The sequence below is a fragment of the Lissotriton vulgaris genome, chromosome 5, assembly GCF_964263255.1.
Source record: "Lissotriton vulgaris chromosome 5, aLisVul1.2, whole genome shotgun sequence".
NCBI classification, from domain to species: Eukaryota; Metazoa; Chordata; class Amphibia; order Caudata; family Salamandridae; genus Lissotriton; species Lissotriton vulgaris.
The window spans coordinates 2,025,857,129-2,025,884,661 of NC_141693.1; the positions used below are offsets into that span (position 1 = coordinate 2,025,857,129).

Consider the following 27,533-nt stretch of genomic DNA (forward strand, 5'->3'; position numbering starts at 1 on the left):
GCAGAGGACCTGAGGTACACCTAAGTACCGAGCCCTCCAACTTACCTGCCCTGCCGTTGGTTCCTCCTGGAAGACTTCCTGGACTGAGTCTGCAGCCAAAATCCAAAACTGGCAGGCCCCATAGGATTGCATTGGGCTCCCAACACCTCCCAAGCACCCTGCACCCGGCCACCCCTGCATCACTGGTAGTGTGGACTTGGTGCTGATCTGGGACCCCCTTTGCCCTGATCTTAACCCTGGGAGCTTATTTCCACCACTGAGTGGCCTGCTCGTAAGCAGCCCATGACCAAAGGCCGCCCTTAGCCCCACTGGCTAACATTGGGCCTCTGCACTCTGCCCCTGGGTGCCCCAGAGCTGCTGGTGGTGCAATTTGAGTGCCTATCTGAACCTTAGGAAACCTTGGTTCTAACCCCCAAAAACTATTCTTCTAGGTCGTTTACTTACCCGAAACTAATAACCTTCTTTTCCCCATGGGAACCAACGTTATGAGTTTTTGTTCCTAATATGTTCTAAATGTTGAACTGTTTTTGTATGAAAGAAAAGTTACTGTGCTTTAAACCATGAAGAGTCTTACTTCTCTTTGTAATGTAGGATCCACAGTGTGATATCTAAGCATATTACCCCAAGTAGGAGATGAAATCTAAAAGTAACACAAAAGTAATTTCTGTGCAATTTGAACTGTTTTTAAAAGCATATACAAAATTGCAACTTTTGAAAATCCATTCCCAATTGCATTTCCTTGTAAAGTTTCACAATTGAAAGTGCATTTTACTTACCTGTGCCAAGTCCTACTTGGTTCTAGAAATAAAACATAAGTATACCTTTTTTATATTACCCAATTGGTCTGGATTCTGTCTCTAAGTGTGTGTAATCAGTTCTTGATTGAGTGAATACAATAAATGTTTAACACACTCTCTTGATAAGCCTAACTGCTCGCCCACACTACCACAAAGAGAGAAAGCTCTTAGTATTTGTCTAATTTAGCCTCTGCTATACCTTTGGGAACCCCTTGGACTCTGCGCACACTATACCTCACTTTGGTATAGTATATACAGAGCAAGCTTCCTACACTTTGGCCAAAACTTTAGCTCTAGGCTAAATAGAGAGATTGGGTGATATGAAGGTCAACCCTCGGCAAGCGTGGCTTCAGGGCTGGACTGGCCCTAGCAGGCACCGGGCAATCCCCTGGTGGGCCACACGGGTGGGGGCCGGTTTTGGGCCCCTGGGGGCCGTTTTTGTTAAAGGGTCGTTTTTGCAGCATAGCTGCAAAATCGGCCCTGTAACAAAACCGTCTGAAAACTGGCCCTGGCAAAGAGCTCGGTGTCAACCCCAACCCCTGGGGGAGGGGGGCTGGCCGAGCACTTTGTCAGGGCCGGTTTTGGTTCCCAGTCCGCCCCTGCCTGGCTTAGGGAAAACACAATCTCTGCGTGGAGCAAGTATGGTGGCAGGACAGCCTCGCCACTGCGGACTTGACCATACCCAGCAGGTAATCCCAGAGTTTGGGCACATATGCTTTAAAGAACTCACAGGGGAACCCCGTTGGGCCCAGGAGCCTTACCAGTGTTCAAACAGGCCGCGGCTGATGAGACTTCCTCCCCCCATAAGCGCGACATCCAACAATTTGCGGGCAGCTAGGGAGAGCGCACTGAGCGGGAGAGCCTGCACAAATTCCTCCATTTGTGTCCTGGTCAACACCCCCTTCCTAGCATAGACCCCTCAAAATGGGAAGCGGAACTGCTAGCCATCTCTCAGGGGTCAATAAGTAATTCACCGGACTCATCTCTGATCTGGGGAAAAGGAGGTGACTGGGGGATACCCTGAAGTAATCTGTGGAGCATTTGACTCTATTTGTCCCCCCCATTGATAAATACGGCTTTCAGATGCCTGCCAAACCAACCGTGCCTCGCCTAATAGGGTCTGGTGGTACTGCTGCTGTACCAGACCAGGCTTTCTGCGCTCAATTTGGCCATCATGTTGGCGACCCAGTATATCTAATTCTGTAATCCAGGCCTCAAGGTCTGTCAACTCCTGCATCTTGACCCGTAGCTCCCCTGTGCAGTAGCTAATGTCCCACGTAGTGTGGGTTTCAGTGCCTCCCATAAAGTCTGAGGGGAAGTCACAGTGTCTAAATTGCGTTTAAAGTAGTTTTCTATAGAACGCTCCATATGTTTAAGATATCTGATTTCGGAGGTGCCAGGGAGATAGGCACCAACGGAATGCTGGGTGCCTGGAGTCCCAGGGTCAGCGGGGAATGATCGGACAATCCTCTGGGCTAATACAGTAATATATGATACGTGTGCATATAAGAGCGGGGCACTAGAAACAATCAAGTTGAGAGTACAAGACGTGGGAAACCAAAGTGGTGTAACCCCTGGCCGAGGCATGATGTGCCCTTCATACACATGGCAGACCCAGTGCTGATCTAAAGGATAAATGCATCTCCCCTATCTCTGTATGCTGTCCCTGTGGGCGCCACTTATCCACAGCCGGAGCCACCACTCCATTCCAGTCATACCTAATACTATAAGTCTGTCAGGAAGCTCACCCGACCCCCGTCATTAATTCTATAAAGGATTGTAGATGGGGAGGGAATATATACTTAGCAGGGTCACAGATTAGCCATCAGTGTATCAACCATATCTATCTGTCCATGTCTTTATATGCTGAAATGGAACGACCCGCCCGATCAGCACACCCGTACCCCTGGAGCCCCTTGTGAACCCTGAGTGATAGATCTGTGAGCACCTCCATCTAGCCAGCCATGGGACCTTATTTCCGATGAGGTGGGTTTCTGGTAGTACATCAGCCCCCACCGCTTTGCTTGTTTCAGGACTGCCCCTCTCTTAACCTTATTGAGCTGTTCATTTACATTTCATAACACTACCGTAGGTGGTCAGTGGGACCAGACTGTGAAGGGGCACTCCTGTCCCGGCCGTGCAATAGCATCTGCAGGACCTGTGACGGATGGGCATTGGGGAAGCATGTAAAAATGTAAACAAACAAATATAACATACAACACCCTGTAACCATAATAATGAAACAGCATCTACAAATTAAAAAAACATCTAATTCCCCTCCCCCACCCCTGGGGGAATATACACTTCAGAGTTTGTGGGAGATACCAACTAAAGCATGCCTTCCTGCCATTGTCACCTAGGAGATCGTGCGCCTGATGTCTGAGAGGTTGGGAGCCCCCCTTAGCGGCTGGATTGTCAATTGCTCGCTGGAACACCTCCATGATGAGGGAGACCTGTTGTGACACTTCGCAGGAGTGTTTGTGAGCTTGAACTGCTTGTCACCCAGGGAGGAGTCCGAATCAATGCACGGAGGGGTGTGAGGCTTAACATGAATCCTTTCGTCAATCCAATGAAACACCTCCTCGGGTGAACCAAAGAAAAGTGTCCGCAAGTGATACAAAACTGAGTTTTTCAGGATATAGGAGCATGTACTGAATGTTTAACTCACAGCTTGGCGGCCTGGAAGTACTGGCGTCGTTGTTGCACCAGTCTGGTGTAGTCTGGGAAAATCATTACGCGTGTGATTTGAACAGAATGTTATCCTGGAGCCGGGCATGTTTAAGGATGGTGTCTTTGTCCATATAGTTTAAAATATTTGCAATAACTGGTCTGGACCCAGGGGGCGTCGCACCAGAGCCCTCTGAGCTCCTCCAACCACAAAGCAAGGGGAGAGCAACTGGTCAATGAAACGTTCCATTGGAGAGCCCTCACACCCCTGAGGAAATCCAAAGAATCACAAGTTGTTACGGCGTGCCCTTCCCTCTGAGTCTTCCACATATGCTGCCAGTTCCCTGGTCACGGTAAGCTTAGACATGTTTGCTGCAAATATGTGACTAAATCTTCCACCCGAGACCCAGGCCTCTCTCTCCGTAATACACTTCACTGCATTCTGTAGGTCCTGACAAGATAATGTGACCTCCAAGCCCAATGCACCTATCTTGGCATCAAGTACATCTTGTCACTGGTGTGATGGCTGCCAAAAGGGCGGCATTGTCTGGAACTGTCATGACTGCCTGCCCCGGACAGGGTAAAGGGTCCTCCCGGTTGGGTGTATTTGTCCAATATACTCTGTTTGGCGCTGGGCGGCACTTTGTCCTTAGCCCTATTGCACAGTTGGACCTGGCCACAGTCTTCACCTTGGTACGTCTGGCACCTCAACCGACCCACCCGACCACCACCAAAGCCTTGTGGGGTGGCACGTGCAGTCAGGACTTCAGATCTCCTGTAGAATTGGCCCAGGAAAGGGACACAAGAAGGAATGTTAAGAGATGAAGATGGGTGGGGGTGACCCACACTGCCATAAACCACCCAGAAGCCTGGTTCAGCTGTCTGCGCGACTGATGTGCCTGCCCTCCGCTTGGCCCCCTTACAGGGTCTTATGCTGCAAGGTTCAAGCGCCTCGCTGGGTGAAGTCCCCAAGGTATGCTTGTCTAGATGTTCACCTTTGTTAATGTGCCCTCAGGGGAAGGGGCATGGCCCGTGTGGTGGGCCTAACTGTAGTCCGTTGTTGCGTAGAGCATAGTGTGCAATGTTGGCCCCAAGGCTGTTCTCCCCAGCTGTAGCGGAAAGCGTTGGTGTTGTCAGAGCAACTCAGTAAATGGGAGGCCTGAAAAGCATCACCTCAATCACTGCCCCCGCCAAGAACATCATGTATTCAGGTGAGGCTTTGGGGTCTGTATGCGGCCGCACTGGGGCCCTATAGCATCCACTCAAGCAGGCCAACGTGCTATGAAAATCTCTTGGGGACTGCCTCAGTTTCAGCCAGGCCCCCTCCCTTGAACCGGGGACCACTACGCCTCGCTCACGCCCAACGGTCAGGTAGGTATAAATCGACACCCGGCCTCCTCGTCGCCCAACCCGACCCTCAGCTCCAGTGTCACCACTCCCGCTCTCTCCCAGGCCTCGATACCTTCTCACCGCTTGATCTGCTCAATGACTAACCTCTGTGCCTTGGTTGCTCGTGGCCATCAGGGGAGATCTCTGAGAAACTGCGCCTCGGGCTCCAGGTCATGGCTTGAGCTCCAGCAAAGGCCCACTACCAGAGCCAATGCACCTTCAGTACTCTTGGTGGCTAAGGGGAGCGGGGAGGGAGGAGGGAGGAGGAAATCACCAAATCGGTAGAGGCCCCCGCTGTAGAGCCTAGCACCCCTCTGCACTTCAGTGGCCCATACGTGGCGCTGTCAGATTTCTCTGCAGGCAAATGCCCTCACTGAGCAGCCGCACCCGGAAGTCCTTGCAGGTCGCTTCCATTGCTCGACAACTCTGGGGGCGTCCAGCTCCCTAAAACTCTCATGTGGCACTGCAACCACCTCCTGGACCACTGCACTTTGGATGGTGGTGCCCCCACGGAGGTGTGATGGGAGGATTTTGTCAGATGGCAGGTGACCATGCAGAGCCACTTGAAATCTCAGCCACCATAATCAGTGTTCAAGCCATGCACATCATTTATGAATTGTTGGCGTACCAATCATCCTCTTTTAAGATTGTTCAGATATTTATGTTTCACATTAGGTTCATCAGGAGCCTGTTCTTTTGGCTCTCTTAATGTGAGATAGTCTGGATGATGGGGTGACTAAGTTGCCATCTAGGACCGCAACATCGATAGTGCATCCATACTAAGTCTCAAGAAGCAACTTCGATCATTTACAAACATACTTTCGACGTTGGATTTGGTCTGATTAATGGTCAGTCTTGATTCACTCCAGATAAGAGCGCAAGACTAAATCAACACTGAGGTTGTGCAACATGATATGCTGAGAATGACAAGGGACTAATGTCTTCACTTAGATGGAAGTCTGACAACACTTTTGAAATGAAGACATGGAAGGGAGTTCAAAGAACCATTGGGAACACAGACACAAGTTTGCCAGTACAAAGGGCTTGCAGATAACTGAGGTGTCCGGCCAATGTCATGGCCTCCAAGAACGAGTTCATGTCTCAGGAATCCATCAGTTCAAAAGGTTTAAGAACAAACTTGGTGTAATTTAGGTTCCTAAATAAAGGGTTGGGGTTGGGGTTGATCAGTGTGCACATGTTTTATCCCCAAATCCTGTTTGCACAGAAAGGCTTCTCAGCGAAGCAAAAGCGAAGCCATAATGTTTTGTTATGAATCAAGTCTGTATTGGTAGGGCCTGGTAACATCACACCGAAATCTGCAGCTGGAAGCTCCTACGCTCCAGGCTTCAATTCGATGGAGCGACTGATCTGACAATAGGCAAGACGAACTCCGAGATATTGATATTTGGAAGTTCCCAAAATGACGTTCGGTGTCCAAAGGCTCCAATTCAGCTTACATTGAGCATTAGGAACACCAGGAATCCTCAATTCCAAGACACTACTAATAGCTTCAAGCTCATCATTACTGAACTACTGAGAGAACTTCAGAGTGCCAATTTCTCTTTTGAGAGAAATGGTCAAAGCATGATTCGCAGAGTCCCTCCGATGAACAATTTGTTGAATTTGCATCCAGAGTAAGTGCACACCTAACTCAAACTTACTTTGTCAATCCCCACAGGAACTACTGTACAAGTCTTTTTCTGCCAATGTACTCATGTTGTACATCCTTGTTTAAATGTGTTTGTAGGTTTCAATGTCTCCAGGAAACAGAAGATGTTATGTAGCAATATAAACATTTGTTGTTCTTGATAGTGTAACATTCTGGGACAGCACTCTGAATGTTACACATGAGGCTCTACAGGCCACAGCTCAGTGCAACAGTGACCACAGCAGAGGTGTTGGACTGAGGGTCATCTTTTGTGCGGTTGTCAAAGTTCTTAGCTTGTAGAGGAGAAAAGGGGTTCAGTTAAAGTGGTGTCTTTAAATCCTGCTGCCGCTTCCAGCGCAGTTTCACAATCGAGGGACATTCTTGTGGGTTGGAATAGACAAAGCACCCTCCTAGTGTCAACATCTCGAGCTAGAAGTACACGCGCTTGGTGAGAGGGACTAGAGGCTCAATGGCCTTTAGGTAAGGTATACGTTTCTAGATTCCTCAGAGAGATTAGTTCTGGAGTCAAATCATAATGCAAAATTTGTTTATGGGTTAAGTCCCAGAAACTCTGCAGCATCACAAGCTCTTTTCGCTGTACGGCCTGCTCACCTATGGTAGGGTCTCCCTGAGCACGGACGCTCTTTTCACTGTACCGCCTGTTCACCTATGGTAGGGTCGCCCTAAGCACGGACGCTCTTTTCACTGTACCGCCTGTTCACCTATGGTAGGGTCGCCCTAAGCACGGACGCTCTTTTCACTGTACAGTCTGTTCACCTATGGTAGGGTCGCCCTAAGCACGGACGCTCTTTTCACTGTACAGCCTGTTCACCTATGGTAGGGTCGCCCTAAGCACGGACGCTCTTTTCACTGTACCGCCTGTTCACCTATGGTAGGGTCGCCCTAAGCACGGACGCTCTTTTCACTGTACAGCCTGTTCACCTATGGTAGGGTCGCCCTAAGCACGGACGCTCTTTTCACTGTACAGCCTGTTCACCTATGGTAGGGTCGCCCTAAGCACGGACGCTCTTTTCACTGTACAGCCTGTTCACCTATGGTAGGGTCGCCCTAAGCACGGACGCTCTTTTCACTGTACAGCCTGTTCACCTATGGTAGGGTCGCCCTAAGCACGGACGCTCTTTTCACTGTACAGCCTGTTCACCTATGGTAGGGTCGCCCTAAGCACGGACGCTCTTTTCACTGTACAGCCTGTTCACCTATGGTAGGGTCGCCCTAAGCACGGACGCTCTTTTCACTGTACAGCCTGTTCACCTATGGTAGGGTCGCCCTAAGCACGGACGCTCTTTTCACTGTACCGCCTGTTCACCTATGGTAGGGTCTCCCTGAGCACGGACGCTCTTCTCACTGTACAGCCTGTTCACCTATGGTAGGGTCTCCCTAAGCACAGACGCTCTTCTCACTGTACAGCCTGTTCACCTATGGTAGGGTCTCCCTGAGCACAGACGCGCAGGCGGACACTGCAAAGCCAATGCACTGCTTGTTTCTCAGTCAATCTATGGACTCAAGACATTTAAGGGGATTGTGGTCGCCAATACCCCGCGAATGAAATGCTCCCTGTGGATGAGTATAAAGCCCATGAATGTGCCAAAGGCCACCTTTCAAGATTACTCATTAGAGAGTCACAGGGAGGTAGGAATGTAGTACTACTTTTTCCACTCCGAGACCCTTCATCTTCTAATTACTTCCAGCCCAGCCTTGTGCTCTCTAGGCTCAAAGACGCAGTGGGATAACCATGTAGCCAAGGCATTTTGTTCTTTTCCCTTGAGATCCTAGGAGGGAATGTGTAGCTTGTATAAAGGACTTGATATGACATACTTTCAATCACGTGCTGATCGCCATTTTTCACAATTCAAGTTGGGAGAGTTTGTTACAATACTGATTTGCCGCACAATTGATTTTAGAGGTTTCTATAAGCTCAGAGACGGGTATTCTCTGGCTGGGCACACATTCTTAACATTAATCCAGGATTGACGTTAAACTACAGCGAAAAGAAACCTTCTGGCTAGGGCTGACTGCAGTGAAAGGTCCCGGAATCCCAGCATAGGAGGACATGCTATGTACAGTCTATTTAGCAATCCAGAATACCATCGCGCCTTCATTTTAGAAAATGTCACTGGAAATTATTTCATTCAATACAACACTCTTGGTGCGTCTACAGTACCATGTATCCCCTCACCAAGCACAACAATCTTACTTTTATTTGTTGTTTAATTAGCAATCAGCAAGACATTTTTAATGAACAAAGATCAGAACTTTAACTAGGGCTGTTCAAAAATACCCTGCTATGAAAGTTTAACAAGACGTGTGAATATTATGCATGCTCCCAGGTTGCATCTCTCTTTGAGAGATACACCTTACCACTTTAGAAACACGTTCACGCTCTAAAACGCCTGCAAGCCTGCCCTAAGAAAATACACTTAACATTGTAACACTACACATTCCATTTTCAGATCTTTTTATCATAAAATAACCTTGACTTATGTACCAGTCAAATTCAATTTATATGTAATACAATTTAAATTACTTGGGGTGTCTTTAAAATGATTCCTATGCTGTCGATCTTAAGGTTCTCTGTTCAGAGTTCCAAAATCAAAGCAATACGTTTCATTTAGAATAAGGCTTGGCTTAGAAATATTAACAGCTGTGACAGACAAATCTAATAACACGGACAGGAGTGTGTACAAGTAGTGACAGCTGCGACAGTCGGATCGAATAACACGGACAGGATCATGTAGAAATAGTGACGGCTGTGAGCCTGATCTACTTACACAGACAGGGCAAGCCATTCTCCATAAGATGACAAGCTGCGGATTCCTGCAGTCGGTGGCTGTCCCTTTCCTGTCCTACCTGCCAGCCGGGCCTGATGTTTCTCAACAGCTCCAGTGGTTTACAGCAGCATCAATGATTGAGCTTTGGGTAGGGTAAAGCTGCTGTGCCCATGGTCCTCTGACCTCACAAAGGCCTAAGGCAGCAGCTGCCTGGACTCAGAGGCTACATCACTGAAGCAGGAGCAGCTGTGCTGGTCTCAAACCCCCAGTTTAAGGTAGAAAACACCTACAGCGGGTGAAGTGTGTGTGTTGGAGTGAGGAAGTTCAAGGTAAGAACCAGTCAGAACCGTACAATACCATCAACACCAAAGAGAAATGTACTGAAGTAATGGAGGAGACACGTCCTAGGCAAAGTAAAGCAAGGCAATTATTGCATTTGCTTCTCTAGCAAGAGTCAGTACACACACATTTAACTACAATAATGCCTTTGTTTCGATCACAGCCGAAGCCAAGTTCCATCATCATCATAGGACAAGCTAAGCTCCAGCCTTGGTCAAAACTGTGCCACTGCCTCGGTCACAGACAAAAAGAAGTGTGGCCCTGCTTGCAGTCACATTTGCCTCATTCTTGGCCATAAGTGAGAATGAACCTAAGACATATTACAAGCTTCTGTCAAGCCAATGTAGAACTCAAACGCGAATCACAACCAACCCTAGCTCCATATTATAGTAACAGCCAATCCTAGCTCTGCAGTCGAGACACAGACAATCCTAGCTCCATACTCAAGACACAGCCAATCCTAGCTCCTTACTCAAGTCAAGCCAATCCTAGCTCCATACTCAAGACACAGCCAATCCTAGCTCCATACTCGAAACACAGCAAATCCTAGCTCCATTCTCAAGCCACAGCCAATCCTAGCTCCGTACTCGAGATACAGTCAATCCTATCTTCATACTCGAGTCACAGCCAATGCTAGCTCCACACTCAAGTCACAGCCAATCCGAGCTCCACACTCGAGCCACAGCCAATCCTAGCTCCCTACTCATCTAATCCCAGGAATCCGCGAGTCACAGGAAATGGTGAGCCATTGCCTTTGCCACTGGTTGATCCAAGCTTCTGACACTTCAATCCAATTGTCAAACTCAGTCAATGCCAATCCCAATGTCAACCATTACTGATTGCTGGTCCCAAGGCACAGCCACATCCAAACCCAACCCATGCACATAGTCACAGTCAATCACAAGTCCCATTCCCAGGTTCCCTCGAATAACCCCACGGAGAAACACTTTCCACCATAAATTACCATCAGCACCAAACACACAGGAAATGAACAGCATCAATCAACTTACCTCAGTCTTTAAAGACCCGATCTCAGTCATCAGGCACTCTAGCTTCTGGTCATAGGCTTGCATTCTGCTGCGGAGGAGATCTTCCTCGTCAGTCGAGAGGTCGCATGAATGACTGGATGACATTTTGTCTATTTCTGGTGGTGTTATTTCGAGGCGATGAGTTGCGCCCTGAAAAGATAGAGAATGCAAGAAACTAAATGTAGAGAATTCAGAAGGCACTGAAATGATTTTTAGACTGGGAAGTAATTTGAGTGGGACATATGTTGAAAGGGAAAAAAGAATAAGAACCAGTATTAACAAGATGGATTGGTGGGAGGCAAGGATGGAGAATTGCATTCATATGTATAAGATTAGACGCAGGTGAGTGGAGGTGGAGAGTATCTTTCTCAATGACTAGGGCCGTGTGCCGAGATCACAGACAAGTAGAGGGATAGATAACCATGTCCAACTGTGTGAAGATCAGAGGCAGAGGACAACCATGTGTGTGTATTAAGAGGTAAATGTCCCTAATGCAGATACCAAAGGCAGGGAATAAACGACAATGTGTGCATGTGTGCACAGAGAGAAGAGACAAGCAGAGGGCACAGCCAGGGGAGGAACAGTAATCTGAATATGTACTGAGAGAAGTAGGGGATGAATGATCGACCATGTCGGTGATTGCCGAGAACCAAGTGGGGAACAATGCGAGTGTGTGCGCGGGATCAACAACCATGTCCATGCGTGCAGGGATCAGAGGAAATAAATCAACTACAAGCAGGGTGATTGTTTTTTAGACGGGGTCTTTATTGCAATATTTTCATTTGAGAGAGACATGGGTACACAAATGCAAGGAATGGTCACCCACTTGCGAATTTATCTAATACAGAGGGATCTGAAAATATCTTAGGCTTTTAAGATTCAAAGTGCAATATAACAATATACTCAGTGGCAGTAAATAAGAAGAGAAAAAAAAGAACCAGGGACAGGTTGAGAGTAAAAGTCAGGAAAGATTAACAACCTCTAAATATCTACGGGTTTACTGCACGGGGAGGGTTTAAGCAGGGCAGAATTGACCATTTGCAAGAGTGCAAAGAGAAACATGGAATAATTCAGAACGTTTGTGCAGAGACGAGCAGCAGAGGAACAACGTTTGTGTGCACTAGCAGGGGTTGAGAGCCACATCTGGAAAGAGATGAGAGGCAGGGGAGGAACATATATACCCACACGTGCAAAGGCGAGAATGGGACAAATGGTCATGATTAAGCAGAGACAATCTGTTGATGGGCAACTCTGTGTATGCAGAGATTACAGCTGTGGGAGGTGTGGGGGTGAGTAACCATTGCATTTGCCTAGAGCGAAGCAGGGTGAGGACGACTATATCAATGTGTGCAGAGATCAGAGACAAGGAATGAGGCACGGATGGCCAGGACACAGACGCAAGCAGGGGATGAAGGGCTGTGTGCAGGTACCAGAGATGAGCACAGACTGGATGGACCACATTCAGGTATAATTATATTGGAGGGAGGCAAGAAGGAATAAAAGGTTTCCGATCTTAAATCATAAGATTCATTCAGAGAGCTCTAATGACGTATGGCTGCCAGGAAGCATTAGGACTGCCGATCCAACAAGCCACAACCTTATGAGATCAGCAAGGCTAGAGTCCACAGGGGCCTCACAAGGCTCCCACTCTCGGTGAACACCTGTGTCGAAGACCTCAAAGATGGTGAGGAATCAGTGTTCTCGCTGCACATACTCTGGAGCGGTCCAACTCTGTACCCTAACTACAGAGTGGGGACAGCCTCGTTGTTTCTGTAATAAACATTCAGGACTCCTAGCAACTAGAGGGCTTTTTGGCTCTACGTGCACTGCAGAATGACTGGAAACACATCATGGTACTTTCAGGAATGAGCGGACAGAGCAATATAGACATTGGGGCGAGTTCTAAAGGTCTTTTTCCCCTGAAAGAGAGAAAGTGAACCAGCTGGAAGTTTCCCCTTTGGAACCAGAGCGTTCTACAGTCTTACACCTCCTTCCATTTACAGTACACCCAGCATCAGAGAATGCTGAAACTAACAAATACCAGAATGGCGGAGTACAGTGTTTGTACAGTGGGCTGTTTACACCTCGCTTTGCCAAGCAGGGCTTACAAAGCTCTGGCTTGGGAGTCCCAACAGCCTAGGAGCCTTTGTGATCTCATCACCACAGGTCAGCAGGTTCAGACATCCTAGTTGAAACCCATGGCCTAAATGTATACTTACCACCTTGTAGGAGTCCTGGCTGTTGGCACACGTGCAAAGATACCCCTTTTCAGAATGAATTGGGCGGATCCATAGAAGCCCAGATGTTCTGCTTCAGTAGAGCTGCCTCAAAGCTCACACAGCAGTAAGGTGGCCAACCGCTGGCTTCCAGGCTTGCAGTCTGATGACATAACAATCTAAGATTGGCAGTCACATGGCTGGAATCCACCAATCAGACAGCAAAGCCTGCTATGTGGGTTTAATACTGTGCTGAGTTCAGTAAGCTCACTTGACCTGAGACACTGGAGAACACAAAAGATCAACACAGTGAACTGTAGGAGGACACACAAAAAATGAATTGGGTAGAGAACTGTAGGAAGCTGGCTCTTTATATAATATACCAAAAAGAGGTGCACTGTGCAGAGAGTTATGAATGGACAGGGCTTCAACAATCTCAAGGTGCTCTATTTGTGGTTATGTGCTCGAGCAGCCTTAGGCTTATCAGAGGGAGTGTTAGGCATTTGTTGTACGCACACAAGCAGGAAATGAGACACTCTCGCACCCAATAAGGAAACCTACACCAATTTAGAAAAACATTGCTTTTTATATTAATTTAGACACCAAGATCTACAACATTTGGCAAGTACTTCTCGAGTTAGCGATTTTCAAACATTTAGAAAATGCAGCTGTCAGATTTGAAGCATGACAGATAGTTTGATCTGTGTAAATCTGTGGCTCATGAGGAGGCGCTAGGGGGCGCACAGCAGGATGGCTGGGTGATACCACAGCTCCGCCGGACGACCGACATCGTACTGGATGTAACCCGACTAAATGCACACAAAACCGTCAACAAATGGCAGAAACTGGTGTCGGAATGTAGCGCGCATCTTTTGGGCTATGCATTGGCAGGCTGAGGGAACACAAGCGTGAGAAATCGGAACTCTTAGTTGCCGGCGCGGAGCAATGGACAAGATGGCGGCTACCGCACTGCTCTGCGACCTTCCCCCCAGAGCCTACCAGTAAGTGGAGACTTATGTTCAGATATCGTGAATTCTGTGGTGACCGTGGGATTTGATAGCAAACGGACTGCCCTGACAACTGCAAACAGGGACTCTACAAGGCAATAAGCGGCGCAGTCTCACTTCGCCATTCGGGGTCCGGCTGAATCAAGATGGCGGCGCCCAGCGCGGAGAGGCTCAACCAGTGTACACGGAGCTAATGAGTGCGGGGTGGACACAGCGATATAGTGCGAAGCAACAGCGATGCCCGTGATGGTGAGGCTGAATGCGCTGGGCATAATTGCAGGAACTGCTGGGAGAGGTGGCAGGTTCGGCGCGTTCGTGTGCGGCGCCACTTTCGCATGATCGCATGACCGAGACTGGGTCCACTGTGCTTCGGATCACTAAGCGGAACTATAGCGGAACTATAGCGTAACTACCGCCGTGGGGAGGTCTCTGGCCTCGCATGTTTATGATGTTCATGGCTCAAGTGTGATGCTTCCTGCCAGGCGCTCACAACGAAAGCGTCGTCTTAACAACGCCATGGGCGCGAACTGAGTTCTAGGTGGCCCGACCTGTGTGGGACGGTGAGTGTCTGACATTGCCTTGCTGTTTGCCACGGCAAACCCATCGAACTACGGTCCATTGCTGGGACTCGTGATGCCATTAGAACATACCCCATGATGTAATATCTGCAGTGTAGCGCTGCATTGACTCTACACGCGACATCGCTACACGGACCACATGAAGCCACCACATTAGCGTTTTCAGAGCAAAACGGCCGCAGGCAACTACCACAAAAAGTCGGATGAGGACAGCGGGGGGCCCTTGTGAGTGAGAGCTCACTGGAAGACCGGGTGACCATAAACCAGCACCAACCGACCGTCGCTCTGAGTACCAAAATGGCGACATCCACTAGATTCGCAAGGTCCTCCCTACAGACAGCTAAAACGCAAAACAATCTGCAGAGGATGATGGTGAGGCCGGACAAGCAACAACAAAAGATCAACTTCGAAGCTAAAAAGACCCCTAAAAAAAACTCGGAACAAATGGCAGAGGGTGGTGGATCGTCCGAGATGGCGCCCACCAAGAACATGGAAAAACTACTTCAAGCCATTCAATCAAACTTACAGGATATTAATGGTAAGCTGGATCACTTAACGTGTAGAATGGATGGCATGTCGGACAAAACTGAGAAACATGGCGAAAGACTTGAAACGGCTGAGACCAGGATTTCAGAAGTAGAAGACGAGTCACGGGCCACTGCAACAAAATGCAGTGGTATGGAGCGGGTTCTGGAAGTTATCCGTGCGAAGGAGGAGGAATTGGAAGCGTGTTCAAGACGCAATAATGTGTGCATCACAGGAGTTCCAGAAACGACGGACACGGGGCGCATGGAACTATATGTAGAACAACTGTGCACTGAACTGTTTGGAGCGGAGGCCCTGTCCTCGGTCTTCATAGTTGAGAGGGCGCACAGGTCCCTAGCACCACGTCCTTCACCGGGGGCCACGCCGAGACCCATCGCGGCGAGGATATTAAATTATCATGACAGAGACGCCATCCTCAGACTTGCGCGGGAAAAAGGGCCCATCACCCATCAGGGTAACAAGCTAGAATTTTATCCGGATCACACAGTCGCAGTTCAGCAGGCAAGGAGGGAGTTTGAGTCTGTGAAACCAAGCTCGGGGAGCTCCATCTTGAATATTCTATGCTGTATCCGGCTCGGCTCCGTGTGAAGTGGGAAGGTAAAGCAGTCATTTTGTCAAGTCCAAAGGCAGCGCAGGAGTTAATTAAAAAGGCAGCGAAACAGGCTAAGACCAAAGCACGAGAAGAACAGCACATGGATTCAGACTGAGGTGTTAGAGGTGATGTCTCCTCGTCCAATTCGGAAGGGAATCATGAAGAAATTTTTTCACTTGAAAAAATTCCCTCGGTGTTGGATAGGGAGATACCGGTAGGACATGGCGATCTTTCATCTAGATGTGCGGTTTCCAATTTGGGAGTCCCTAATGCTGATGAGGGGAAGCCTAGTATATCGGCCCATATCTTGGAATCAATTAAACCGGTCTCTGGTGCCCCTACCGATTTTGTCCCTTGTATAAAAAAATGCTTTGGTATGGCGGGAAGGGAAGAGGATTCTAAAAGTTCCCAAGCTGCAATTGAAGAGAAAAGCGTTGACACCGTTATTTTGGATTTCCTCCCCTTGTTTGATACTGACTTGATTTTAAATCGGGCCCGTCTACTCAAAAGTTTTGAAGAGCTAGAATGCCTGAAATTGATTAATTCAAATGACATTGACCTGGTAGCAATCCGGAGATTGGAAATTGGAATATTGACTAGGGTGAAATTCTACTCTAAGCTCATTGCCAATCTCGTTGTGAAGCAGTCTGAGTTTTTTCAAAGTCGTGGGATTGATGTTATTCCCATCTTGGGGGCCCATGGAATGGCTTATTAGCAGGGGAAAGTATTTTTCCCCCCCTCAGTCGACTGGGTGGTCTGGCTGGCTTTGATGACCTAAAAATCGGTGTCTCTAAAAATACACGTCTTGTCTCCAGTGTAAATTCCCCTCCTGTTATTTCCCGTGGAGATATAGTTGAGGAGAGTGCCCAATGGAACCGGTTACCTGGTGTCCTTTCTAGTAGGACAACAGATAACATGATTTCCCTTTCTCATCTTTAGTTGTGACTTAAAGATATTATCGTGGGATGCCGCAGGTATAAAAAATAGCCCAGATAAACTGCAGTTCCTCCATTCGTTTGATGCTAGCGTGATTTGTCTCCAAGAGACTTGGTGTGTGGATAGAACTCCCGCTGGAGGGGGCTATATTTCTTTGGAAGGTGGAGCCATTCCTTCTAGGAGAGGTCATGCCAAAGGGGGCATTGCTTGTCTCTTATCTAATCGGATCAAGTGGAACTTCACCCACTATTTGGATTCAAGTAACCTCTTTCAGGTGGTAACATTGTTTAGTCATGCTGAGGTTGAGGCGGCCAAATCTATTACGCTGATAAATGTTTACATCCCCCCAGATGCTTGCTATAATGCAACTGTGAATCAGGTCTTTTCTTACATAAAGAATATTAAGGCCAAAGCACCTGCAACCCACATAATCTTAGTGGGCGACTTTAATTGTAAGGTCTCTAATACGAGTCTAGCTCTGTTCAGAAACAAATATAAAGAGGAATCATTACAGATCCCACAAGCTCTATTCCCTGGTAACATTAAAACAGATAAGAGAGGGAAATTGTTTCTGGAAGAACTGGCTGAACTGGAGGGGATCATCGTAAATGGCAGGCTTCCCTCTGACATTCCAGCAAGTTTTACTCACAAAACCAATCAGGGTGAGTCTATTTTGGACTACGTGGCTGTGGATAATGATTCCTTTTATCTCCTAAAAGATCTGATAGTCACTAAAACCCTAAACAGCGATCACAATGTGATAATCCTAACTGTTAATATAAATCCACCTAAAACGGATCCATGGTCGCTTAATGGGGATCTGGTTCGTTTTAGTGGTAAAACAGGGAGATGTTTCTGGAATACAAGGGCCCTAAGGGGCTTGTCCATTTTACTAGATAAAACTGTAAAAGAACTCCCTAGTTGGAAAGGGTCGGAAATCTCGTATTTTGTGGGGTTTATGAAGGAGGTAGTCCTGGTCGCAAGAAAACCTAATTCGCACAGAAATATGCGTCCTGTCCCCAGTTCCTTACACCTGCTTAATAAAGAAATAAACACACTGCTTAGGGAACAATACTTGAATAGGTCCACAGAAAGGTCTCGCAAAATAACCTTACTAAGGAGAAGGAGAAGGAGAGTAAGGTTAAAAATTAAAAAAGAGAGGGAAGATTCCTTATGGATAAAGTTAAGGGAGGCTGTAAATAGAGGGAATGTACAACTATTTTGGTCTCTCATTGGTGAGGGTTGTGGAACAAGAATCAGGTCCCTTCCCCCTCCTATTTCCGAGAAAGTTTGGGTGGGTTATGTCACGCAATTATATGCTGGTAATAGGCCTGTTGTGGATGACAGAAGGGTGGGCGATGTCGGACCGTTGTTTGAGCCGCCCTCTGAAAAGATCATCAAATCAGCCATAAAGGACTTGCGTTTGTTCGGTGCCATGGGCCCTGATGAGCTCCCAGTTTCGGTGTTAAAACAGGATGCCGAATCATGGAGCAAAATCTTATTTCCAGTATAAAGATTTTGCTTCCTACATAGAACTGTTCTTCCCTCTTGGAGGGGGGGGGGGAGTATCCTGGTACCCCTATTTAAGAAGGGGGATAGGAATGTGCCCCAAAACTATCGACAAATAGCTTTGCTTGATGCTATAGGGAAAGTATTTGCGAAATGCCTGTTAACATTAATATTTGACTGGGTAGATGAGGGTCAGTTGCTGCCATTGGAGCAAACGGGTTTCTGTAAGCGTCACAGCACAATGGATAACTTATCCACCTTGCAGATAATTTTGGATAAATACATAGGGGCTCGAGGCGGAAGAGTTTATGCTGCGTTTATAGATTTCTCCACATCATTCGACAAAGTTGATCGCCCTCTGCTGTGGAGGAAGCTATCTTCTCTCGGAATGCCCTCACTGCACTTAGATTTAGTTAGGGATCTCCATACTGATACCTGGTGCAGGGTATTATTGGGTGGCGAAAGAGGGCCATCCCAGGAGATACCCACTGCAAATGGATTGAAACAAGGATGTCTATTAGCGCCATTATTATTCTCTCTTTACATCTCGGACTTACCTTTGTTTTTGTCTTCAAGTGATGGTAACGCCCCAGTATTAGGGGGCTCTCCAATTGTTTGTATGCTATATGCAGACGATATTCTGATATTGGATTTAACACCGAAAGGTTTGAATAATCGTCTACAAACACTTCACATATATGCAGAATATCATCACCTGAAAATAAACGTAGCAAAAAGTAAAATCATGTGTATGGCAGGTAGGAGAAAGACAAAATATGAGAACTTTAGGTGGATGGTGGGAGGAGACAGGCTGGAGGTGGTGAATTCCTATGTGTTCTTAGGGAAGATAATATCTGCCAATTTGAGCGATAAGGATCATGTTGCTAACAATTCTCTGGGCTCTGGCTCAGGGTAAAAGTCTGAGTGCTTTATATAGCGCAACGGGGAGAAGACACTTCCCGTATTTGCTAGAGGTCTTTCGCGCAAAGATTTCAGCATCCCTGCTCTATGGTGTTGAATTAATTGATCTGGCGAAATGGAGTTTTCTGCATACTGTAGAGGGAAAGATCCTCCGACAACTAGCCTCAGTTAATACTACCTGCACAGCGGCTGCTCTTAGATTAGAGTTTGGAATCCGTAGTAGTTGGGTGCAGGCTTTAGCAGGGATGGTCCGCTGGGTGTCATGCATGGCTCGGGGGGAACCTGGGACCATGCGGAGTCTCATGAAAAAAGAATTGTTGGGATCCTTAAAAGAACACTCTAGAATTGTGAGGAATTTTAGAAAGGCAGTTGAATACCTTCAACTAGATGAATTAACTTTGTTTACATTGTCCACAGGCCGAGACAGAGCAGGTCATACGCTCGATCTAATTTTCTCTAACATTAAGGATGTGAAGGCGGAGATACCACTACCGTTAATCTGGTCAGACCACTCACTGATCCCATTTCAATTAAGGATTGCCACGAATAGTCCTGACTCAAGCAAATGCTCTTTCTTAAAGAGACAATGGAAAAAACTAGTCCCTGATATCATGGGCCCTGTTCTGGCTCAAAATACCCCCTCTCTTACCTCAGATGCGAACATAGACGCTCTGCTACTCAATGATTGGGTTGGGAATATGGTTTCTTCCATTGCACCAGCCTCACAAGCAATATCTAAACGGAGCACCCCTTCCGCTCTCTGGTTCTCTCAGGACCTTAGGGTGGAGAAATCGGCCTGCAAGAGGCTGGAGAGACTGTGAAGGGTAAACTACGGTTCTTTAGAAAAAAACAGATATAAGGAAGCGTCTAAAAAATTTCAGAAAGCCATTAGCAAGGCAAAAAAACAGTTCTATGCGGATTCCATTCAGCAGGCAGAGCAGTCGAGCAAACAGATATTTAAGGTGGTACAGTCCTTTTTTAAACCAAAATGTATTGAGAGGAAGGTCCCCCCTTCAACCACTCTGTGCGAAAATATCTCTGAGTTCTTTGATCAAAAAATCAAACAAGTCTATGAGTCCTTTGGGCCAGAGAAAAACACGGTGAAATCAGACCTAGCCATCAAAGATGTGTTGGGTGAAACCTTAGCTCAATTCCAGGCCATACCCCTGAGTACGGTTAGGCAACAACTAAACCGCTGCAAGTCTGGCTCTCCGGACGACCCGTGTCCCTCCAAACTCTGGTGTGCCATAGCTGATTTTGTAGCTCCCACATTACAACAGATCTGGAATTCGTCCATTGTTTCGGGGGTATTCCTGAATATTTGGAAACATGCCACCCTCCTCCCGCTTAAAAAAAAGCCTGATGGGGATCCAGAAGACCTCAGTAAACTACGCCCGATCTCTCTGCTAGCAGCACCAGGAAAAATGTTTGAGAAAATAATACGCCAGTTGAGCAAATTCATTGAGGATAACAAGATACTGCATGAGACGCAGTCAGGCTTTCGTCCTGGCTTTAGTACGGAGACAGCACTAATTGAGGTGGCAGAGTCAGTTAGGTGGCCGATGGATTCAGGAAGCTCAGCAATGCTGGTGCTCCTGGATCTGTCGGCCGCCTTCGACACGGTCGATCATGCCAGACTCTTGATACGACTCGCTGAGATTGGCATCTGTGATCAGGCTCTGGGGTGGCTACACTCTTATCTGACCCAGAGAACACAGAAGGTGGCACTGGGGACTGTATCTTCAACACCCAAAGCCCTCAGCTGTGGCGTCCCGCAAGGGTCGGCACTCAGCCCCCTCTTGTTCAACATCTACTTCGCCCCACTCTTCACGCTGATTGCCAATTGGGGTGTCAAGGCAATTTCATACGCCGATGACACCCAATTGGTATTCCCGTATTCAGAGGTGTCACAGGAATCCTTCTCGAGCTTCAAGGGCTGTCTCCAAGATGTGGCCTGTTGGATGAATACGAATAAATTAAAACTGAATGCTAATAAAACAGAAGTGATCTTTTTTGGTAAAGGCCCCCCTCCACCCTCAGAGCTATGGTGGCTAGCGGAGATGGGACAAGCCCCCTTACCCAGCCTAACAGCAAAAAACTTGGGAGTGCGGTGGGATGACAGCCTGTCTTTTACCTTGCATATCCATCAAGTAGTCGGCTGCTGCTTGAGTAAGCTGCGGAATCCGCAAGATTCTGAGACTTTTCCCTGAGAACTGCCGGAAATTAGTAATCCATGCCACAGTGACATCTAGGCTGGATTACGCTAACGGCCTCTATCTGGGATTACCTCAATACCTAATTCAAAAACTCCAGCTGGTCCAAAATGCGGCTGCGAGACTGTTAATGCGAATTCCTTTTAAGCATTCAGTCTCTCCGTATCTTCGATCACTGCATTGGCTGCCAGTTGCCAGCAGAATAAAATTTAAGGCACTCACGCTGGCCTTTAGATCTCTGTTTGGCACCTGCCCCAAGATACTCCCAGACCCGTGCGCTTCGTTCCAATAGCCGCTTTCGACTTGCCGCTCCACGAGTAAAAAGGGCCCGGCTAGGGGGTCGCACTTTCTCGGCTAATGTCGCGACACTATGGAACACCTTGCCTCCAGCAATTCAGCAAGCCCCCTCTGAAAATTGCTTTAAGCGACTGCTAAAGACTTAGCTCTTTACCCAACCACGCTAAGCACCCCCACTCTAGTCCTCCGGGTTAACTGTGTTCTTCTCAGCACCGGGACACCTCCTTGTGATGTAGCTGTTCGCGCTTTACAAAATTCTGTATTATTATTATTATTATTTGAAGGCTGTTTTAAAACTGGCCACTTGGAAACTGAGTTTTAGCCTAGACAGGGAGGCAATTCTTGCAAAAAAGGCCCCTCACCATTTATTGACTCCTGCCTATATAAGAAAATGCAACCGTACGTGTCATGACCTTGAGGCAGGACCTCCTTCCTCTAAATAACTTAACATCTAGATGGTATGGGTCCCCTGCAATTAGTCATCTTTGCAATATGTTCACCCAGGATATTGTACATGTTCTCTTTATATGCCCAGCCTTGCGGACATCACGTAGAAAGTGGTTTAGACATATATGTTTAAAATTGGGTCTCTTGTCGGCGAGCTCTTTTTTAAATGCTTTGTACAATCCGCCCAATGAAATGTTCTGCTTTAATATATTTAACTTTTTTAAATGTTTTCTAGATATTTATTAGAGGGCTTGGGAATCAAATGCCTAATAGTATATGCTTTTTTATCTTGTCATGTAAAGTATGTGTATGTACAAATATATGTTGTATTTCTTTTATGTGGATCTCTTATGAGTTCCAAAACATAAATAAAGAAATTGTACACTCCGATTCAGACTGAGAGTCAACGATGGCTGACAATCGAACGTTGATGAACAGCGGTAAGACTTTTTCAATCACTTTGAAAGGCAAATTCTTATTCTCAACTCCTGGTCTGGGGGTGAGGGGGGATGTGGATCATGACTGCCACGCGACAAACTTTGCTGAGGGTCAGAGGCGGAGTGCCGTTCCTCATGCAGTATATATGCTATCACGAACAATGAGGGACACAAGTGCTATGCTGAACTCTAATGAACGCTTATGAACATAGCGCAACACGCTCAGTTTCAGCTGCACGGGTCCCCCGGTGCCGTCTTGAAAAAGCAAGGGAGCTGTGACATGCGGTGGCTGTATGGGACCCCCAAATATTGACCGATACTCACAGGTTTGTGAACTGTCGTGCTGCACGATTCAGGATGGCGCCTGTTGCTAATTTTTTTAGACTATGTTGAGTTCACAACGACGCTGCCAGGCACTACCTATGTACACTGCACGACCACATGAAACCTCTGCAGTTGCTTGACAATCAAGGTTATGGCCTTGTCAATGGTAGGGGTACATATTGTGAAGCTGATTGCGCTGGTTGGTGTACGGGGTTACTGCATCACATTTGGGTGTCTGACACACTGTCTCGCCTGCCCTCATGTGCCAGTGGCCCCACGCGGTACATGGGTCCGTTGTTATGTGGGAGGGGCAAGGCGCACAATGCCAACAACCATGAATCATACATGGATGACAATGGGACATACAGACACATCGCACTTATACACACCTAGCGGCATTAGGGTCATCCACATCCATTTGGTTGGATGTTCAGTTGTGCCCCAAGCGGACCTCCACAAGGGCGTTCCCCGAAAAAGTTTGTTTCAATGGGAAGAGCTACAGTTCTTTCTAGGTTAAAAGGGAAATGTAACAATGGTAAATGGCCTCGGCAGGGTTGGGTTGCTGGAGTGGGTGGGGGTGGGAAGGGCGGGTGTTTTGTTACTGTTATGAGACCAACTCATCTGAAATGTGCGGAATGTATGAATGCGGGGCAACATTGGGTTGTTGAGTTGAGACCGAATCTTCTAGAACATGTCATTTCGTTATTTGTTATGCGGCAGATAGTCGGCTGGACACATGTGAGTGCATACATTGAAACACACACCGTTCCTATACATGAAAGTACTAGGTCACAAGTTTGGATACCCATACCTCACTGATGACACAGAGGGTCAATGATACACGAAGTAATCACATGAATCTCCTCACATGGAATGTCAGGGGTCTCGCACAACCCAAGAAAATTAGACAGGTATTCGCCTACCTAAACAGATGTAACATGGACATCGCTTTATTGCAGGAGACGCACACCGCACCTAACACACATCAATCTATAGGTAAACGTTGGGCTGAAACGGTATACACTGCTACGTATTCTTCTTACTCTAGAGGGGTGATGACGTTGATACGTAAGGGCATGAATTTCACAACACAACAGGTAACTCAAGACCCGAATGGTAGATACTTTATTGTAACGGGTCTTATGCGTGGGCAGAGACTGACAATATTTAATGTATATGGCCCAAATGTGGATGCACCAGAATTTTTCCAGGAATTGTGGGGAAACCTACAGCAGATAACAGACACACGCATCATATGTGGTGGAGACTGTAATGTGGCATTGGCTGACGATATTGATCGTTCCGCACAACCCGTCGAGCCACACAAACAGGCTAGAGCCAAACTCCTTCACATGCTACAGGATTTGTCATTAACGGACCTTTGGAGACACAAACACCCCGACTCACCAGGTGCAACACATATCTGCTATTCACAACAGCTGGTCACGCCTGGACTGCTGGCTAGGCACGGATAACATCACACTATGGACACGGGAATTGCAGGTCCTCCCCAGAACACTTTCAGACCACAACCCCATATTGTGTAAACTCACTATACCAGATTACGCACCACCCCCGTTCCAATGGCGGTTTAACTCACGCGCCTTAACAGATATAATTTACGCTGACACTATCAACACGGCGATCAAAGACTACATTCAGATAAATGAGCCAGTGGTGGAGGACCAATGTCTCCTATGGGAAGCCTTCAAGGCAACGATACGTGGTGTGTGTATGAGCACTACAGTGGGCATACTTCGTACTATACGGCAACAAATACATAATTGTGAAAAACGCATGAGAGAAATGGAGAAGGCCTATGAGACCACACGTGATATTACACTTTTGGGTGAGCTGAGACAGGTACAAACAGAGCATCAAACATTGGTCGATGACGAGATAAAATACTTAGACAAGAAACACTCAGCCAGGGCCTATGGAGAGGGTGGTCGACCGGGCAGAGTGCTAGCAGCCAAAATATGCGAAGGTAGAGGCCACACAGCCATTCTACGTATTAAATCGGAGGATGGGACGCCCCAGACACAAGCCACTGACATTCTGAACTGCTTTGTCGACACTTACGGGGCACTATATAGATCACAACCAATTGCATCGACAGAGGAAATTGACAGCTATTTAAGGGATGTAGCTATAGCATGGCTATCGGATAGTCAGAGGGAATATTTAGCTGCACCCATAACGGTAGAGGAAGTCACGGAGGTGATCAAATCATTGCCAAATGGGAAAGCTCCAGGCCCAGATGGGTACACAAACGAAGTTTATAAACAATACGTTGACATCCTGGCCCCTTACATGGTGGAAATGTACGGAGCTGCATTTGATCAGGCAGAGCTACCTCCAACACTCAGGGAAGCAGTAATAATTGCCCTTCTGAAACCCTCTAAAGATCCAGACCTCTGCGACTCCTACAGACCGCTATCGCTGATCAATTTAGACTCCAAGATACTTGCAAAAATTCTAGGGGTGCGGCTCACACCTCTGATGACAAATCTGGTATTACCTGACCAGGCGGGATTTATTCCTACAAGATCCACGTCTCATAACACCAGGACACTATTTGCCTTGTCCCACTATCTTCAACCCAATACAAAGGCGATAGCGGTGATGCTTGATGCCGCCAAGGCTTTCGATTCTATCGAATGGAGCTACTTGATTGCTATTCTACACCGTATGGGATTCCCCAAAAGATTTGTCCAATTGGTATCTTTATTTACACCAAACCATGCGCCAGGGTCCGTGTAAACGGGTACTTATCCAAAAGTTTTGTTATAGAACGAGGCACTAGGCAGGGATGCCCATTATCTCCCCTCCTATTCGCCATAACCCTTGAACCTTTGGCCTGCTTGATCCGCCAGAATCACAAGTCGTCCGCCCTACAATTCCCTTCCAGACCACTACACATAGCTCTGTACGCAGATGATATGCTGCTCTACGTGCGTGACCCTGCTGGGCATTTGAATCAGCTTCTGAGGGAATATATCAAATTTGCTGGTCACTCAAGTCTGGTCTTAACTGGTCAAAATCCTACATTATCCCTCTGACTGATACGACGTCTCCCCTGGACACCGAATATCCATTAGAGTGGCAAACCGATCCAATACGGTATTTAGGGGTGCTGTATCAGAGACCCAGAGGTAGTTATCCGATCGAATTATGGGTCAACCATCTCCAAATTGGATGACAAAGTGAAACGCTGGATACAGCTGCCATTGTCCTTAGCAGATCGTATCGCGATCGTGAAAATGAATATGCTACCTAAACTTCTATACCTTTTTAATAATATTCCAGTCACCCCCCCCTGGCGAAGAATTCCACCGCATAAAATCACTCGTACTGCAACTCATATGGGCGGGCAAACAAGCTCGTATAGATCTCCAAACGTTGACACTCCCATGTGCTAGGGGAGGACTAGGGGTGCCGGATTCTAAATTATACTATTTATAGGCACAGGCTCAGTACGCTGCCTACTGGTTTCACGAAGCACCATACCTCACTCATACGGCGATTGAAGAAGGAGGAGCGAAACCCATCCCATTGTCAGCTATTCTATCACACAAGAGGCAACCCCTACATGCTCAAGACATCAACACGATAGACACCACAGTAAAGGCATGGCGAGCACTTGGACAACTGGCATATAAGACCCCTCTATACACACCAGACATGCCTTTACATAATCATCATGCTCTATCAGTCACGGGCGAAAAAGTGGGACTGTCATTGTTACAACAGGTGGGTTTGGAACATATGGGAGATCTGTTTAGGGATGGCAAATTTTTAGATTATGCAGACCTGACATACATTCAAAACAAATCACAAATGTTCAGTTTCACACACTACAGGCTGAAACGGGCCCTGATGGAGCTGTATCCCTCCTTTCCTGACGAGCCAGAAAGTCTTAACACACTACAGTTGATAATTACAACTCAAGATCTATTGCACCTGGTATCTAGGCTGTACATTGCAGCGCAGGCAGAAATACCCCACACCACTTAGAGAGCCAAATCCAGATGGGACTCGGTGCTAATAGATCCATTAACAGAACAGGAATGGCAACAGACCTGCTCATTAACTCAAATTCTCACTCCCAATGGCAATCTCAGAATCATACATTACAAGTTCCTCCACCAGGCACACTACACACCTGCACAAATGTGTAAATACGGTATGCAGGATGAAGACAGGTGTAAACGATGTGGTATGGCAGGCGCAGACTTTGCACATCTACCCTGGTCTTGTTCCAGAGTCCATGAATACTGGGTCGATGTAACTGCCAAACTATCTGCTATGACTGGAGTTGAGATAGTCTGCACGATCCGTATATGCTTATTGGGCATTATACCACAACTTAAGTCTACCAAACGTAAGTTCTGTGCGGTTTCATTATTACTTGCCAAGAGACAAATATCACAATGCTGGCACAGTACCAAGGTGCCGACAATAGCCAGGTGGTTGCAGGACATGTCCAGCTGTAGGGATAAACTCCTGACATACGAGGAAGAGCTACCGATGAGATCTAGACCAAAAGATTTCTGGGGATACCTTTCTGAATATATGCGTAAATTAGAAACTGCTACAAATGAATGAGCTGAGATGGTGTTTCAAATTTATTAAGGTGTGTGTCGCTGTGGGAGGGTGTCGGTGGACGCTGTCTGCACAAACATATTAAGATGCATTCAGTATTTACGAAATTGACTGATAGTAAGTGATGGTCTCATTCACTGGTTTATTAGTTGTTAATTTATGTTTCTTATTGTACTTCAACAAAAACTGAAAAATTAGACCTAATTTATACGCGTAACGCCGCCGGACCTTGTGTTGTCGGCTACAAG

The 27,533-nt window shown here is 47.1% G+C and overlaps 1 protein-coding gene across 4 annotated transcripts in view; it reads right to left on the bottom strand.

Moving 5' to 3' along the window:
* ODF2 (outer dense fiber of sperm tails 2) overlaps positions 1–27,533 on the bottom strand; it is a 417,376-nt gene that overhangs the window by 247,345 nt on the left and 142,498 nt on the right. For all 4 annotated transcript variants that reach the window (XM_086924894.1, XM_086924895.1, XM_086924892.1 and 1 more), the window contains one exon: positions 10,640–10,807. In XM_086924894.1, the coding sequence (XP_086781020.1) occupies positions 10,640–10,807 (168 nt within the window). The remainder of the gene's footprint in view (positions 1–10,639; positions 10,808–27,533) is intronic.